Source organism: Rhinolophus sinicus, chromosome 8 (genome assembly GCF_057876585.1).
Source record: "Rhinolophus sinicus isolate RSI-liver-muscle chromosome 8, RSI-T2T, whole genome shotgun sequence".
Classification (NCBI taxonomy): Eukaryota; Metazoa; Chordata; class Mammalia; order Chiroptera; family Rhinolophidae; genus Rhinolophus; species Rhinolophus sinicus.
In genome coordinates, this window is record NC_142508.1 from 65,730,162 (window position 1) to 65,747,317 (window position 17,156).

Sequence of the window (17,156 nt, forward strand, 5' to 3'; positions counted from 1 at the left end):
TCTGGCTCCGCCCCTCTTCAGAGGCGTCGGGTCCGGCCCGGCCCAGACAGCACAGCTAGTAGACTGCGGCTGGTCCGGGACCCATCCGGAGGCGCGCAGCGCGAGCCAGTAGCAGAGCCATGGCGGGCGGGGAAGACCGCGGGGACGGGGAGCCGGTATCAGTGGTGACCGTGCGGGTGCAGTACCTAGAGGACTGCGACCCTTTCGCATGTGCCAACTTCCCGGAGCCGCGCCGGGCCCCCATCTGCAGCCTGGACGGGGCGCTGCCCCTGGGCGCACAGATACCCGCGCTGCACCGCCTGCTGGGAGCGCCGCTCAAGGTGAGGGGGACTGAAAAAGGTTGGGGGTGATCGAGGTTCAGGGTTGGCGCCAGGAAAGCTTTTGGGAGGTGCCCTTCGTGGAGAGGCTGGAGTGGGTGCGCTCCTCCCGGTAAGTCATGGGCTGGAACCCAAGGTCCACGCGACCCGGCTAGTGGGGGATGCCTCTCAAGTTGAAGGGAAACTAAAGGAGGGAGATGGGACCTTGTGGTCTGCACCACTCTGGCTGCCCCTTGAAGTGAGGACCACCTGGAGAGGTGCTCCAGAGTCCATTCGCTGCCTGTCTGCCTGAGTAACTGCCTGGGATAGGGTGACGGTAGATGTTTGAGTGGTAGCGGACACATGCGGCAGAGCTGGAGAGGGACCCGCTTCCACCTGCTTCAGGTGAGGTGGGGCGGGACTACGAGGAGGGGCGTACCGGGGGCGGGCCTCTAGAAGTGGCTAAGGTCGAGCAGTGTCTGGATTGGGTCCTGGCGGATAGAGTGTAGCCTCTGCAGGTGGGGTCGGACTTTGGAGTGCCGGCAGAGAGGAGACTTCACTGGGTGAGCGTAGTCCTCTGGAAGGGGCCCGGCCCGGGACACGCCGGGCACGAGAGGCTGCACTGGTGGAAAAGCCCTTTGAGTCACCGCCCCCACCATCCCGTACTCGTGTCGCTGCGAGCCAGCGGCTGGAAGGCAGGGGGCGGGCCGGGATAATTTTAAACCGCCGGTTTGCCCTGGTTTGCCTGCGCCGCCGAGCCGACTAATGCAGTCCCGGGAAAGGCCCTTTTCCAGATGGCCGTCCCTACCTCCCCTCCCGCTCTCCGCGCTCAGGCCCCCGCAGGCAGCCCTTTCCGGCGCGCTGGGTTTCCGGGCCAGGACTCTGGGAGGCGCACCACCACCCCCCGGGGTTCTCCGCCAGCCAGTCCGCACGGAGTAGCAAGGAAGAGGAGAGAGAGTTGGTGTGGGTGCCCTCCCCTGCTCCCAGCCTTAGCTGAGCGTGGAGTTGCGCAAACTTGCCCCCCGGGCCCGGGGTCTCCCCTGGAATGTGCCCCGGGCGCCTGGCCCCCAGCCTGCATTCCTCGTGCTGCAGGCCAGCCCCGCCTCCGAGTGCGGGCGGGAGAGGTGGTGAGACTCTTGGCCTGGGGAATGGCGTGTGCCCGGGCAGAGCCCGGGCTTCAAAACCACGACTCGAAGGTTGCAGCACATTTGCCCACTCCAGAATCTTGATGCAACCCCTCCTTGTCCTGTTGAAAGGGGCAAACTGAGGTGGACCTGGAAGAAGCGCACCCAGCCCAGAGCCACCTCCTATTCGGGACAGGCACTGGGGAAAGAGGGGTGCTGAACTGAGGCCAGGTTCCTGCCTCCAGGCTCCTGGAACTCCTGGTGCTGAAATAAGCCTGGAGCACTACAGAGAACATATTATTCCTCCCACCCCCCACTCCAGGACAGGACTTAGCACTGACACCCCTCTTTCCAATTAGGGGCAGGTTTGGGAAGTCAGCGACAGGTACGAAATTCAGAACACCCCTCCATTTAGGGACCCATGTCCCTACCTTGCCAGGTGCTCTGCCCTCTATTCTCTGCTCCCTAGCTGAGGACACTACTGAGCTCAGATAATATATTGTTTCCCCGCCCCCAACTGAGTCCTTCCTGGTCTCCCCATTTTCAGGATCTCCCACCTGGTGTATCTGAGGACTGCCATATCCACCCCCCCACACACCCCACTCCAGGCAGGATATGGTGGTGGACACACTGGGTTACCACAGTGCCTGGAGCCGGGACTCCCTGGGGCCTGCAGCTCTGCCAACAATGGTCAGATACACTGTGATGTGCTCATCCCAAATATAAACTGTGACCACAGCCCCAGAATAGAAGGCTGGAGAAAGAAGGGCTGAGAATAGGGCAGGGGCAGGGACATCAGAGAGCTGGGGGGGCGGGCAGGGGGGAGTAGGGCTTCTCATTGCAGGAAATGTCAACAGCTGGTTCTGCCCCTAGTCCTATAAGCGGGTAACCCAGAGGCACAGACATGACTCAGGCCAGCCTTGATAGTCTTGTAGAGGGGAGAGGTGGCCCAGAAACCCAGGTGTCCCTGTGCAGGGTTGTAGAGCGGAAATGAGAGGGAGGGGTTCTCTACTCCCTGCTTTATCCTCTGTATGGTTATCCAGCAGAGGAACAGGACACAGCCAAAGTCTGCCCTCCCACACTGGACACTGACCCCCATCATCCCGGCAGACCCTCCCCCCTTCCCTGGGGATGTAAAGAGGCCAGGCCCACTTTCTCTCTGGGGCTCCACCCCACACACCCCATTGGGCTAGGCCTAGCCTCTCGAGTTCCTCTAGAGGCTTCCTTTTTAAACGACTTGGAGCTTTCAGATCTAAGAAGGCCTTGCTCATTTCCTCCCAGTCTAGGAGGAAGCTGCTGGCCACAGCCTCTGACTCATCTCCTGGCTCTTAGGGGGTAAGGGGAGTGTGTGTGTGGGGGGGTTCCTAACAATGCCTTGGGCCATGCCCCAGGGGAACCCAGAAATATCTATCTTCCCTCCAAGCAAGAGCCTCTCCCAGCCCAGGGACATGCCCCTGCCCCAGGGGAGAACCTGGCCCTCTGGCCCTTGTCTCATCTCTTTACCCAGAGCTGCAGAGTCTCACCACCCTGCTACCCTTTCCCTTTCGGGTGGTGCCTCAGGAGTCGCTCCCTAACTCCCAAAGGCCCTGCCACATCTGGAATAGCACTGACTTCTCCCTGGGCTCTGACCCTGAGGCAAAGGCCAGAGGAGCCCCCTACTAGCGGCAGAGATAGCCCCCAAAATCTGTTCATTATAACCTGAAACTAATAAAAATACATAAGTAAAATAAAATAAAAAATCTGTTCCTTATCAGCAACTTTGTTTTCCTCAGCTGTGGCTAAAGATTAGCGTGGACGGGGTGGCATTACCCTGGAATGTTTCCTGACCTTGCCCCCTCCCTGGACTAGCCTCAGTTTACCCCTCAGAAGCAGTTGTGGTAAGGGGGCTAAAGTATAAACCTGAACTGCTGGGACGGAAACCAACTGGAGTGGTCCCATAGGATCCTTAAGGATATAAGATGGGGTGATCTGGTGGGGAACTGAACCCTTTTGTTTCCTGATATGGCCGTTTCTTTGGGAGACTGTATGATTGAAATGTGGGTATGAGTCACGGCCTCCTCTCAGCTTTCCCTAGGGCTGGCATGTCCAATTTGCTGGTCATTCTGGGCTAGGGAGCCTGGGCTGCAGCCTAGTGGGGGACCCTAGGACCTCGGTCCTGGCAGAAGTAGGCACCGTTACCCCAATATGTATGATGTGTGTGTTCATTAGTATTCCCTTGCTGGAACTGGGAAGACCAGTTAGGGGTATTTGCAGAGTCCAGAAAGCTGAGGGGCGGTCACCAGCTCTCAGCAACCCTAAAAGCCCCAGCCCTCACTCCACCTCCACTCCAGGGTTCCCTAGAGCACATCCAAGGTCCATCTGTCCGTGATCTAGGTCAGTTAGCCCTTGTTCCATTCCTGGTTGTTCAGTCTGGGGCAAATTCACCGAATTTCTGAGCCTTGGTTTCCTCATCTGTGAAAGGATTATCAGGAGAATCAAATAAACTAGGCAGCCCCGTGTATGACACAGGAGGCATAAAAAATGTGGGTTTCTCTCCTTGAGGCCCATACATGTCACAGTCTAGTTGGAGACCCAAGATAACAGGAAAAAAGAGTCGTCAGAGCACAGTCTTGTGTTTGTACGCAAGGAGAAGAAAAAGGCCATTAACAAATTATTTCCTAAAACAAGAGTATTTCATCATATAATACTGCCTTCTTCTCCAGCTTCCTTATGCCCTGACCCTGACATGTTCATTCTCATCTGATTATACTGCTATGAAAAATATTGGGGAGTAGACACCAGGGTCCCCTAAGTTTGGCCCTGCATATAAAACCGTATATAACAAGTTGGTTTAGGCAGCCAGAAAAACCTGAGCCCAAAGAATTAAAAGAAAACTGGGCTAGAGACCGAAATGAGGGGCTGAGCCTGGGAAGAATGGGGAGGGACTCCACCCCAAGACAGACAGCAGAGAAGTGTGGAAGACAAGAGCCAGGAGGGAGTCAAGGCTAGAGGCCCCCACTGACCCTAAGCACTGTGAGCAGGGAGGGTTTGGGCCTACTCAGGCCTGGCCCAGCCCCAAGGTGTGAGAAACAAGGCCCAGAGGTTTGGCTCCAGAAGGGTGACCCCAGGAAGGGGCCAGAGGTGTGAGGGACAAGCACCCCCCTGGCTGGCAGCAAGTTTCTGCTCTTTGCTGTTTGCCTGACCCTGACCCACCCCCACCCCACTCCCTCACATCTCCACCCAGGACAGACAGCTGGCGGAGGGGGACAGCATCCTACAGGCTTTGGGCTGTCTATCACCCCTGGAGCTCCTCCCCAGTAATGGGACCCTGGCAGGATTTGACAGGTGACATAGTTAGGGAACTCACTGCTACCAGCTCAGAGGAAAAGGGTTTAAACCTGCTCATCTGAGGAGCCTGGGGATGGTAGAGCACATAGTCGTCAGGCCCCTGCCCCACATGGATGCAGCTGTCCTGGAAGGCGAGGGCCATTCTCTGCTCACTTGGGACTAGAGCATGCAAGTGTGCTGGAGGGGAAGACCGAGTGCTGGGCCCGAGCTTACTGTGGGTGTGCCTCCTGGGCCTGTGAGTGGCCAGTGAGCATATGTGTATACGAGAATATACCCGACCATAAACCTGGGTGTGTAAGCAGTTACCACACATAATCTGATCACCCCTCCAGTGTTTACCTTTACCGCATTCTGCCCCTCCCCTTTCTTAGCAGCCTTGGCCATTGTGCTTTTATTCTGCATTTATTTCTGGCCTTTTTCTGAGTGAAGCCTACCTGCCTCTTCCACTGGACTGGAAGGCAAGGAAGGCAGAGACAGTGTCTTGTTCCCTGTTAAAACCAGCCCAGTTCGTGAATGTTTGAATGATTAAGCTGTTCTGTATGTGTGTGCTTTGGGGATCACTAAGGGGTGTTGTGGCTGTGGGTTTCTTTCGGGTCCCAGAATGCTCCAGTCCAAGGTGAAAGGAGATGGGTGTGGGGAGTGGGGGTAGGCTACTGAGTCATCCCATGGGAAGCGGGATCAGGAGGAATGTGGGGCTGCCCTCAGTTGAGCTGGCCCTGGACTAAGCACCCCAGCCCTGGGGCCTTGCGGCCCCATCTAAGGCCTATTCCCAGTGGGCTTTGCAGAAGATGACTCTGGTCCCAGAGAGGAGAGAGGCCAGGCCTGCCCAAGGCGCGTGAGGGGAGGGCAGGCAGCCAGACAGGAAGCAGGACAGAAAACAGGCTGGAGTGTTTGTCCTGTGTCCCATGTCCCAGGCAGTGGGGGAGGTGGTCACCCAAGGGCCTCATAGGCTGAATTGCCAGGAAGGAGCAGGGTCAGGCTCTCAGGCAGAGGCAAGGGTGGGGGCAGGAGCTGGACTCCCTTTTCCCCCAGGGGACCAAGGGTACCTGGAAGCCCTTGGGCTGGGTCCAGAGCAAAGCGGGGCTGACTGAACAACAGGACAAATGTTGGGTTTGTTTGTAAGATAGAGACGAGAGGCACCGTGACTCTCCAGAGGGGTCTCTTCCTGGGCCACTCAAGTCAAGGGGACTTTGCTATGGAGGAGGTGTCCAGAAGAGACACAGTGCTGCCCTCAGATTCTCCGCAGCCGCCTCATTAGGCCCTTCTACAGGTACTTCTCAAGGGGCCAAGTGCCCAGTGGTGGAGCGGAGCCAGGCTCAGTGGGGAGAGACATGGGAAGCAGACACATGGATGGAGCATGCGCCTTCTTAAATGCAGGTTTCGGAGACCCACTGTAGATTGACTGAGTCAGACCCTAAAAATCTGGTTTTGAGTAGGCCCCCTGGAGGCCTCTGAAGTCCAGCTAGAACCATGGTAACTGTAGCCCACTGGGGGCAGGGCAAAGACCCTCAGGCCTGGAAGGACTGGAAGCCTGTGGATTAGCCCCTGCTCCTCACTGTCTTAATTTGGAGATTTAAGACCCTCCCAGCTGGGTTTATACCTCCCAACATACGTAACCCTTTCTCCCTGGGCTTAAATGTGTTGTGGCTGCAGCTTATCACCCTACAGGGCTGTGAACTTCCTTAAAGGTAGAACTTCCTCCCATCTTCTCTCCATTCCCCTTCCTCATTTGTGTTCATTAGCTCAGCAAATGGTTAGTGAGCACTTACTGTGTGCCAGACGCTGTGCTAGGCTCTGCAGATATAGCATGCAGCGAGACAGACATAAGGCCGAGTCCCGAGAACACACGGTTACAGGGGAAGAAGACTAATGTCTAGGACAGTATAATGCTGTGGGGAAGACCTCAGAGTGGGGTACACACACGGGGGGGTGGGTAGATGGCATAGCATTGGCTAGAGGAGTCCTTCAGGAAGGCTTTACAAAAAAGCATTATCTAATACAAAAATTAAAGAATGGGTAGGTGTTAGCCAGCAGAAGACATAGTACAAAGGGCAAGAAAGTGTGGCACCTGAGAAGGATGGACTTTGCACATAGTAGGCGCATGAGAAATGACTGGAAGAAATGTATGGCTGCAGTGCCGACTCTGTGTTGTGCCTCTCTGCCAGCATCCTGAGTAGGAGATGGGAGGTCATAGGGTCTCTATACATACCCCTGCCACTCTTCACCAGCCCTGACAACTGTTCCCTTTGCCCCCAGCTAGAGGACTGTGCCCTGCAAGTGTCTCCCTCTGGATACTACCTGGACCCTGACCTGTCCCTGGAAGAGCAGCGGGAGATGCTGGAAGGCTTCTATGAAGAGATCAGGTCAGAGATGATGAGGCCAGGAAGGCCAGGCTGGCCCCACCCTGCCGCCACCAGGGGCTGGCTCAGGTGTTAGCAGCCAAGGCACTTGATCTCTATCTAGCCTTGGTCACCTCCTGCTGCCCCAGGGAACTATGCCAGGGGAATCCCAAAGCTTGGCCAGTGTTACCTGCTGCCCAGTTTGGGAGTGTGAGGGGGCTCTCCCACATACCTGAGATACCTGTGTTTGCACAAACCCTCCTGTCTGGCCAAACTTGGGCTTGGAGGAACAGTCGGGAAGAAAGGCACTGGGCCAGGGTTAGCATATGGGGAGGTCTTTGGCTGCATTGGCGTAGGGGGAGGGACCCCAAGGAATGGGCTGGGAGCTGCTGACCAAGCCGCTTGATTCCAGCAAAGGGCGGAAGCCTACGTTGATCCTGCGGACCCAGCTCTCTGTGAGGGTCAATGCCATCTTAGGTGAGTGTGTGAGGGCATCAGTGTCCAGCACCCCCCACCCGAGCCCAGCGGGCCCAGTTTCTTTCCGGCTTGTGCTAGACAGTGTACAGGGCAGATCAGGACAGGATATGTGGCCCCTCCCCATTCCTATCCTGACCTCTCCTTCCAGGGCCAGGGCTGATGCCACAGCTGGACTGTGGTGAGGGTAGCCCAGAGTCAGGAAGTGGAGGAGGAGGTGGGGTGTTCAAGAGTACCAGAATATTCTTTGGTGGGGGGTTGTGGTTGTGTCCCAATAGAAGAGGGTGTCCGTGCTACCATGCCCACCTACCTACCCCTTGCAGAAAAGCTGTATGGCTCCAGTGGCCCTGAGCTCCGCCGCTCCCTCTTTTCACTAAAGCAGATCTTCCAGGTGAGGCCCAGAGGTGGGCTGGGGTGGGGGGCGGTATGCAGCCTGAGCCCTGCTAAACCCCCCCGCGGTGCCCCCAGGAGGACAAGGACCTGGTGCCTGAGTTCGTGCACTCAGAGGGGCTGAGCTGCCTGATCCGCGTGGGCGCCGCTGCTGACCACAACTACCAGAGCTACATCCTCAGAGGTCAGCCACGCCCCGCCCCAGGACCCTTGCCTTCAGTGACCTCTTCCTGACCGTTTCTTGTTCCTGTGTCCCCAGCACTAGGCCAGCTGATGCTTTTTGTGGACGGGATGCTGGGGGTGGTGGCCCACAGTGAGACGGTGCAGTGGCTGTACACGCTGTGTGCCAGCCTGGTAAGTGGCTCTCCACGCAGTCATGCACCCTTCTCCCAGTGCCTCTCTCTGGGCCTCAGTTTCCTCTTCTGGAAAGTGGGCTAGAATGGAGTGAGTCTGTGCCCTCCCCCCCCCCCCCCGCCCCCAGCTAAGCCTAGAAGGCACTTCAGCGCGGCTGGGTCTGGAGCCAGGGTCTTTCTGCGTAGGCTGCCCTTTCTGGGTCCAGCCCCAGGAGTCCTTCCTTCCACCGCACCAGAAGCTAGCACAGGTCTGGCCCAAGCCCCACTTTACGTGGTGACCCCTCTCCTCAGTCCCGCTTGGTGGTGAAGACAGCCCTGAAGCTGCTGCTGGTGTTTGTGGAATACTCGGAGAGCAACGCACCGCTGTTCATCTACGCAGTCAACTCTGTGGCCAGTAATACCGGTCAGAGACTCTCCCTCCTGCCCCCACCACTCAGAGCCCTCTCCTACCTGTCCCTGCGTGACTGCTCCCCCTTCTGTGTATCAGGTGCTCTTCCATGGGCCAATCTGGTATCCATCCTGGAGGAGAAGAATGGCGCAGACTCTGAGTTGCTGGTGTACACAGTCACACTCATCAACAAGGTGGGGGGGCGAGGGTTTGCAGGAAGGGGGCACCGAGTGCCCATTCTGGGCCCCTCAGACTCCTGACTTATGCGCCCCATCAGCCTTAGCCTTGCCCTCCTATCCCCACCCTCTAGACGCTGGCAGCACTCCCAGACCAGGACTCTTTCTATGACGTGACTGACGCACTGGAGCAGCAGGGCATGGAGGCACTGGTCCAGCGCCACTTGGGCACTGCGGGCACTGACGTTGACCTGCGAGCGCAGCTTGTGCTCTACGAGGTGGGCTGGGTCACTAGGGCCCAACTGGGTAAAAGGAGGGGAGGGAGGGGGCCCAGTTCCCTAGCGAGCCACGCTAGCTCAGCCTCTCACATCTGGGCTCACCTCTGCTAGAGTGCCCTACGGTTGGAGGATGGGGACATGGAGGAAGCCGCCACAGGTGGCCGGAGGGAGCGCAGAAAGCCCTCTTCAGAGGAGGGCAAGAGGAGCCGCCGATCTCTAGAAAGCGGGGGCTGCCCAGTACGTGCCACGGAGCCTGGGTAAGAATGTGCCCCAGTAGGTGGAGGGGGATGGATGGGCCAAGAGTAGCCCTGTCTCCTGACAGACCCCGCTTCCAGCCCTACAGGCCCCGCCTCACCAACAGGCCCTGCCTCCAGCCCTGTGGGCCAGGCCTCTGGCTTCCATACCTCCGTGAACCTCTTTCCTACCATCTCCATGGCGCCGTCAGTCGACAGCTCCTGTGAGAGGAGCATCTACAAGTAAGTAGGGAGACAGAGGCCACCCCCAGAGCCCTCTCTCCACCTGTCCTTCCAGTCTGCACTCCTCCACGGACACTCAGCCTCCTCTGCCCAAACGCGTGCTTTCTCTCTCTTTCCAGACTTCACCAAACTGCTCCTGTTTGGTAAGTGACTGCTGGGGAGGGTGGGGTTCGGCTCTGACTGGACCTCCTCCTCCTGAGGCTTCTCTTCAGTCTCTCTCTGGCATTCCCCGGTCCAGCCATCGTCATCTGTCTCCCTACACCCTACTGTCTTTCTGTTTCTGTCACTGACTCTCTTGTTCTGCTCTGTCTCTTACTGCACCCTGTCCTGCTTCATCAGTCTCTCCCCTCCACTTACAGTTTCCTCTTGTTATGCCTCCCCCACCCCCCTGCTCTTCCCACTGTGGCTGGGAAGGAACCCCTGATAGCACGTCCCGGCTCCATGTTGGTATGAGCAACTGGGCTTTGGGGTGGAACAAGCACCACAATTACCATCTCTTCTTTCGTCCCCCCTGCACCCAGCGCCCCTGAAAGCCCTCCTGTCCCCCAGACCCCTACTGGGCAGGCCAGGCTGGAGTAAGTACAGAAAACAGCCTGCCCTGCCTGCCATGTGCTCAGGGCTTCAGCATTGCTTCCCCCAGCGGGGGTTCCACATGCCTGATGCAGCCACAGCTGGGGGACTCTGAGGCCCATTCTCTCCCAGACATGCGTCCTCGGTTACCTAAGGACTAAGCATTGGGATTAGTTCACTGGGGTCATAATGGTCCCTGTGCTTTAATAGTGACACCTTAATAGCTTTGACCAGAGATGAGGACATGGACTCCCAACCTGGAGCCCCTTCCCCCATGTCCTCAGGCCAGAATTAGGGAGGGGAGAGGATCTCAAATGCTGTGGTGTGGAGGTGGAGTAGCAACCTGGGTGTAGGTCATAGCTTTCAGAAGTGGCAGACATGCAATGGGAGGGACAGTGTGGTGTGCCCATTGGGACAGCTATCCCCTCCCCCTGCTCTAAGGGCTCTTGTCTAGAATCAACAGCAAGGTTGCAAGTTAAGACATTAAGTAGAACTTCTTTCTGTATGTTGAATTGGGAATGCTGGGTTGGTAGTGACGCTCCTCAGATGTGGAGGATTGAACAGGGGCTGACCTTAAAGGGGGGGTCCTGGATCTGCTCAGCGCATGGACTATTCCTGTGTGTGTGTGTGTGTGCCTGCAATTAGGGGCAGTGCCCAGGGGCCCAGCAAGGCATGTGCACCACCCTGGGCTGAGGTATGTCAGATGTCCTCACTGACAAGTACCTCCCTCCAGAGCCCGGTTCCTGGAGAATGTGGCAGCAGAAGAAACAGAGAAGCAGGCTGTGTTGGCCCAGGGCCGGGCAGAGACATTGGCTGAGGCCATGCCTGATGAGGCTGACGGGCACCCAAGTAAGTTGGTGGGTGGGCAGAGTCTGCCCATGTTGCCAAGTTGTTCCACAAAGGGCATGATGCTGACAGCTTATTTCGTTTTCCTAGACACCCGGGAACTATGGGAATCTCCCGAACCAGTCCCTGTACCCAGAACACCCCAGAGCCCTACACCCCGAGTCCTGCTCCGGGCCCAGCGGAGCCTTGAGCCAGAGCCCAAGGAGCCACTGGCCCCACCGAGCCCCCAGGCTAAGCCCACCCAGGAACTCCCTACCCGTGTCCCCAAGCTCTGCATTGGGGACCTGGACTTCTCAGATCTGGGGGAGGATGAAGACCAGGACATGCTGAACATGGAGTCTGTGGAAGCCACGAAAGGGGTCCCACCCCCACCACCCCTACCGCCCCTGCTCTCTGGAGGTTCCCCACCCCCTCCTCCCCCACCTCCCCCACCCATCAGAGGCCCCATGGCACCTCCTCCACCCCCAGCTGCCCCTCTTCCCACCTCAGCGCCTGATGGCCAAGCCCTCCCCACAAAGAGGAAGACAGTAAAACTCTTCTGGCGGGAGCTAAAGCTAGCTGGGGGCCAGGGAGGCTCTGGGAGCCGCTTCGGGCCCCGCTCCACCCTGTGGGCCTCACTGGAGCCTGTCTCGGTGGACACAGCCCGGCTGGAACACCTGTTCGAGTCCCGTGCCAAGGATGTGCTGCCTTCCAAGGTAAGTACACCCTCATCTGCAAGGTAACCCCAGTGGAGAGGGGAGGGAATCAGAGCTCCAGGGTCTGAACTGCTAGGGCTGCTACTCATTTTTCACATGGAGAAACTGAGGCCAAGGAAAGAGGAGGGACTTGTCTGAGGTCTCAAGAAAGTGTCAGCAGAGCCCTAACTAGCATCTAAGTTCATCCCAAGTCCTTACACATCCCAGCTCCCCGGTTGTGGGGGGCCATTTATAGGGGGGCCTTGGAGTGCTCTTTTAGATGCTTGTTCCCTTTTTTAATCTTACACTGTCCCTCCCCCAACCTCAAAGAAAGCCAGCGAGGGCCGCCGGATGATGACTACGGTGCTGGACCCCAAGCGCAGCAATGCCATCAACATTGGCCTAACCACACTGCCACCTGTGCATGTCATTAAGGCTGCCCTGCTCAACTTCGATGAGTTTGCTGTCAGCAAGGATGGCATTGAGGTGGGGATACCCAGCGGGAGGTGTGGAAGGGAGGCAGGAGGTCCAGCCCTCTTCTTTGGTCAGTGGCCCTTTCCTGTCCCTCCAGTGGTCGGCATGGGCTTGGCATTTCCGCACAAGTCCCCAGACCTTGGGTTCCCCCACATGACCTGGGGAGGAATTAAAATGAAAACCCGAGGTCTCAGGCCAGCAATGAGTGGCCTATGTGGGGTGGTGGCTGCATCCTCAGAAGCTACTGACCATGATGCCCACGGAGGAGGAGCGGCAGAAGATTGAGGAGGCCCAGCTGACCAATCCTGACATACCTCTGGGCCCAGCTGAGAATTTCCTGATGACTCTCGCCTCCATCGGGGGCCTGGCTGCCCGCCTACAACTCTGGGCCTTCAAGCTGGACTATGACAGCATGGAGCGGGTACCTGGATCCTGGGATGGGACAGGCAGTGGGGGCAGGTGAGCATGGTGACCATGTAGTCTGAGTCCCTGGCCTCACACACTAGGAAATCGCAGAGCCACTGTTTGACCTGAAAGTGGGCATGGAACAGCTGGTACAAAATGCCACCTTCCACTGCATCTTGGCTACCCTGCTAGCTGTGGGCAACTTCCTCAATGGTTCCCAGGTGAGTGACAGCACATGAGGGCTGGGGGCCAGGGCTCTGGAGCCAGCCAGGCCCAGGCTCAGATGAGGTCCTTTCAGAGCAGTGGCTTTGAGCTAAGCTACCTGGAGAAGGTGTCAGAGGTGAAGGACACAGTACGCCGGCAGTCACTGCTGCACCATCTCTGCTCCTTGGTGCTCCAGACCCGGCCTGATTCCTCCGACCTCTACTCAGAAATCCCTGCTCTGACCCGCTGTGCCAAGGTTAGCACCAGCCAGAGGCTTGACTAAGACTGGCCACGGCGTGAGGGAGTGCTGCTTCCTGGGGCTGGCTTTTCCCCTTCTATTTCGGCTGCTATGCCAGGGCTTGCTCAGCTACAGGTGTTTGTGTGGGCTGTGTCCTCTGCCAGAAATGCTTTCCTCTATTAGCCTGCCTACACCTACTCAGTTTTTGGGTCTCAGCTGCCACTTCCTCTAAGAAACATGTTCCCCATTGGATAAAATGGACTTCTCCCGCATTACTGTGAACACTTAGAGGTCAGGGGCCAGATCTCATCTGGGTCCCTACGGCCCAGGCTGAGCAGCGTGGCACAGAGGCATCCTCAAGTGGTACCTTCCTGTGGAGGGGACAGCCTGTGTACCCGCTTTTCCAGGTGGACTTTGAGCAGCTTACTGAGAACCTGGGGCAGCTGGAGCGCCGGAGTGGGGCAGCTGAGGAGAGTCTGCGGAGCTTGGCCAAGCATGAGCTGGCCCCAGCCCTGCGTGCACGCCTCACTCACTTCCTGGCCCAGTGTGCCCGCCGCGTTGCCATGCTGCGGGTGGTGCACCGCCGTGTCTGCAACAGGTAGGGGCATGGGCCAAAGAGGCAGGACCACCACCACTATTCCTCACGCCCAAGCACGACTCACCATCCCTTCCCATCCCAACCTGCCTAGGTTCCATGCCTTCCTGCTGTACCTGGGGTACACAGCACAGACAGCCCGTGAAGTACGCATCATGCAGTTCTGCCACACGCTGCGGGAGTTTGCACTCGAGTACCGGACTTGCCGGGAACGCGTGCTGCAGCAGCAGCAGAAGCGGGCCACATATCGTGAGCGCAACAAGACCCGGGGACGCATGATCACTGAGGTGGGGGTTCCTTCCAGGTTTTGACTGCCACCCCCAGGGTTTCCTTCCCTGGCCTCCAGCTCACCCTTCTCCCCTCTCCAGACAGAGAAGTTCTCAGGTGTGGCTGGGGAGGCCCCCAGCAACCCATGTGTTCCAGTGGCTGTGGGGAGTGGGCCAGGCCAGGGTGATGCGGATAGTCACGCCAGCATGAAGAGTCTGCTGACCAGCAAGCCTGAGAACAGCACACATGGCCGCCGCAGCAGAGGTGGGACCTGTGGCCACTGGGGACCATGGGCTTTGCTTTGGGGCCACCTTGGCCTGACCTCCCTATCTGGCCTCCCTCAGGCCTGGTCCAGAGCAGCTCCCCAGTCATGCCCACAGCAATGGGTCCCTCCACGTCACCCCCAGAAGAAGCAGCAGGCTCCAGTTTACCCAGTGACACTGCAGATGAGATCATGGACCTGCTGGTGCAGTCAGTGACCAAGAGCAGTCCTCGCGCCTTAGCTGCTCGGGAACGCAAGCGTTCCCGTGGTAACCGCAAATCCTGTGAGTATGAGCACTCCCCACCTGCCCGCTGCCAGCCTACACCGCATCAATGCCCTCCAACCCTGCTCTGTCCCTGCAGTGAGACGGACCTTGAAGAGCGGGCTCGGAGAGGACCTGGTGCAGGCACTGGGACTGAGCAAGGGTCCTGGCCTGGAGGTGTGACGCTGCTGTGACGATACCCATCTGGGCCCCAGCCTGCATGCAAGACTATAGAGTGAGGAGGGACCAGAGCACAATTCTGGGCGTCGTCTGTACCCTGGGGCCACTCTGCCCAATGGCCAGTGCCTTGAACAGTATTAGCTGTGTGTACCTGTGTGTGTGTGTGTGTGTGTGTGTGTGTGCATGTGCACGCGTGTGTGCATGTATGAGCTCCCTGAACACATGGAGCATAATAAAGTTTTCTTAGCCAATCCAAGAGCCTTTTTCTTCTTTTAAGGTGTAGACCACGCTGGCTACAGTAGAAGAGAAATAGCAAAGGGCTGGTTCTTCCTGCCTCGTGCCTCATCATCACCCACACAGCCAGTAGCCACATTCTAAGCCATTTATTCAATCCTAGACCTCGATGTTTTTGGCCCTCATTGCTCCTGGCATGGGGCCATGCAGCCCTGGTAGAGCCACCCAGGCCCAGCAGCCTGTGGTCACAATGTCAGTGGCTATAACCGTTTCATCTGCCGCCGTTCCTGTCGGCGCTGCCTTTTCTCATTGTGCTCTGGCGCTGGAGCACCACTGTCTGCTGTGAACCAAGGGCCCAGCACATTCACCCACAGGAGGTAAAGGGCCCGGCCTGGAGCCTAGGAGAGAAAAGGTAACTTGAACCAGGTACATGAAATAAAAGAAGAGAATGGTTAGATGCCCCAGCCCCTTCTTGGGAGCCCAACAAGCCACGCACCAAAAGCCAGAAGGACCAGATGTAGAGGGAGAAACAGCTGAGCACCTGCACAATGGCTGTCAGCAGGATTACATCCTTAAGGTGCCTGTGGATAGAAGGGAGACTGCAAGGGCCAAAAATAGTCGATGGGCCCCAACTCAGCTCCTTTACCACCCTCTTCAAGTTGTAGGCAGCTGTGGGTCTTGGGCTATCTGGGCCCCAGCACCCCAGCCCTGGGGCCGCTCACCTGGGCTGGCGGTGGGGGACACTCACTCTGCCATGCCCTGCTCCATGTTGAGGTCCATTCCACCATCCATCAGGGCCCCATCCTCAGAGAAGGCTGCCCGTGCCATCGAGCTCATAGAGTGGTAGCTGGCCCCGTATATTGCCAGACTAAAGCCTAGGGCTATCTGCAGAACAAGAATGGGGGTATCAAAGGCCAGCCACTGACCTTATGTGCTCATCCACTTCCCAAGATAGGGGACACTTACCCAGGCCCAAAATGAGGCAGATGAATAGAAGAAGACCAAGGTCACAAGACAGTAAATGGCCTGCAAGCAGACACAGGATCAGGCTGGGATCAAAAGCTACCTTAAATCACAGGCCTCCCTCAACTCTGACCAACAGTTAGGCCAGGCTGTGGAAGGAGACAGGTCATTTTTTTATAGGGTGGGGGAAGAAGGGGTCTGCTCCCCGAGTCCTGAGTACCCAGACTCCCCTCTGACATGTCAGTACAAGAAAGAAATCTGTGTATTTGGGATGGGAAGGCATTTCAAGTCCATCTGAAACTCACATCCTCATTTTGGTTTGGTTTGGTTTTGACTAAGCATTCTCTCTGTGCTAGGATCCTTTCTCATTTCTTTTTAATTGGAGTTTTCTTCTGAAGTCTTGGCTGTCACATCAGCACCACCACCAAACAGAGATGAGGATTGTGGGGCTTGGGTGGGCACAGAAGCAAGGAGGCAGGCACTTACATTGGCCCCCAGTATGATCCGCAGGTAGAACTTCAAGGTCTCTCTGTTCTCTTCAAATATCTGCTTCTTCCCTCTCGTCCCCACTTTGCCCTTGGGCTGCAGAGGGATGATGAGATACTGTCAGAGCCCTCCTCAGCAGGTCCTCCTCACCCTCCCCACCAGTCTGATTAGCTACAGAGTTCCTCCTGAACCTCAGCCAGGACCCCATGGTGCTCAAACCTAGTACAATCCTTGGAAAGTCCAGCTCTCCTCCAGTCCATCCTGCTTAGGGCTGACACCATCTTTCCAACACCCCCAGGTATGATCGCCTCCTGCACGCCCTGGAACAATCCAACACTAAGCTGATATCACCTGGCTCCCCTGATAAGGTCCAGCTTTGGGCTGATGACCTACCTCCTCAAGGGGGACTCCTGAGTGGCACTGAATAGTGCCCCTCTAGCCTCTGTTGGAATAGTCTGGATCTCGGCTGACGCCCACCCCCGTTAGGCCCTTCAGCTCTTTGGCCAGCTCTGGTACTATCTGGTACTGACGCCCACACCTACATCTGCACCAGTTCTGGTACGGTCCTGGGCCGCTCCATTCCACCCGCCTCGCTCTAGTACGTTCCGGCCACTAAATGGCACCTCCCTCTGACCGACCCGTTTCTCTTGATGCCTTTCCTCTGTTCTCAGTCTCCCGGCCCCGAGAACGCTTTGCCCATGCTGATCCCGCCCTCCGCGCCCTCCTCACCGCCATGGTCCGACGCAAATACCCAGTCGGGGGAACAAGGGAGAGCAAACGACACCGCAGTCAGGATACCAACCACATCGGCAGCACAGGCACTTCCGGTGCATACCCAAATCGTAAGCAACCGGGACGGAAGTGGGTGGTCCACT

At 57.4% G+C, this 17,156-nt stretch overlaps 3 protein-coding genes across 6 annotated transcripts in view; 1 reads left to right on the plus strand and 2 right to left on the minus strand.

Annotated features, from left to right (window-relative positions):
* Positions 1 to 15,694, minus strand: part of SLC9A5 (solute carrier family 9 member A5) — a 35,275-nt gene extending 19,581 nt beyond the window's left edge. For both annotated transcript variants that reach the window (XM_088800319.1, XM_074314745.2), the window contains exons 1-2: positions 15,555 to 15,694; positions 8,754 to 8,822 (exon numbers count right to left, since the gene is read on the minus strand). In XM_088800319.1, the coding sequence (XP_088656445.1) occupies positions 8,754 to 8,802 (49 nt within the window). In that variant the 5' untranslated portion in view covers positions 8,803 to 8,822; positions 15,555 to 15,694. The remainder of the gene's footprint in view (positions 1 to 8,753; positions 8,823 to 15,554) is intronic.
* On the plus strand, positions 8 to 14,849 carry FHOD1 (formin homology 2 domain containing 1). 2 transcript variants are annotated; one of them, XM_074314743.2, is made up of 24 exons: positions 8 to 320; positions 7,004 to 7,110; positions 7,499 to 7,563; positions 7,884 to 7,951; positions 8,029 to 8,134; positions 8,210 to 8,304; positions 8,595 to 8,706; positions 8,791 to 8,885; positions 9,002 to 9,145; positions 9,257 to 9,402; positions 9,481 to 9,621; positions 9,741 to 9,764; positions 10,143 to 10,196; positions 10,925 to 11,040; positions 11,128 to 11,732; positions 12,042 to 12,197; positions 12,424 to 12,606; positions 12,692 to 12,811; positions 12,889 to 13,050; positions 13,440 to 13,630; positions 13,722 to 13,914; positions 13,996 to 14,158; positions 14,239 to 14,439; positions 14,519 to 14,849. In XM_074314743.2, the coding sequence occupies exons 1-24, from the start codon at positions 120 to 122 to the stop codon at positions 14,599 to 14,601; spliced, it is 3,531 nt and encodes a 1,176-aa protein (XP_074170844.2). In that variant the 5' UTR covers positions 8 to 119; the 3' UTR covers positions 14,602 to 14,849. The 2 variants fall into 2 exon arrangements, with proteins under 2 accessions (XP_074170844.2, XP_074170843.2); XM_074314742.2 differs by lacking the exons at positions 9,741 to 9,764; positions 10,143 to 10,196 and having other exon boundaries at positions 9 to 320.
* On the minus strand, positions 14,967 to 17,143 carry TMEM208 (transmembrane protein 208). 2 transcript variants are annotated; one of them, XM_074314771.2, is made up of 6 exons: positions 17,011 to 17,143; positions 16,282 to 16,377; positions 15,799 to 15,858; positions 15,581 to 15,717; positions 15,329 to 15,431; positions 14,967 to 15,230 (listed from the first exon to the last, which is right to left on the minus strand). In XM_074314771.2, the coding sequence occupies exons 1-6, from the start codon at positions 17,014 to 17,016 to the stop codon at positions 15,093 to 15,095; spliced, it is 540 nt and encodes a 179-aa protein (XP_074170872.2). In that variant the 5' UTR covers positions 17,017 to 17,143; the 3' UTR covers positions 14,967 to 15,092. The 2 variants fall into 2 exon arrangements, with proteins under 2 accessions (XP_074170872.2, XP_019611258.3); XM_019755699.3 differs by having other exon boundaries at positions 15,329 to 15,413; positions 17,011 to 17,141.
* Positions 17,144 to 17,156: the final 13 nt, after the last annotated feature.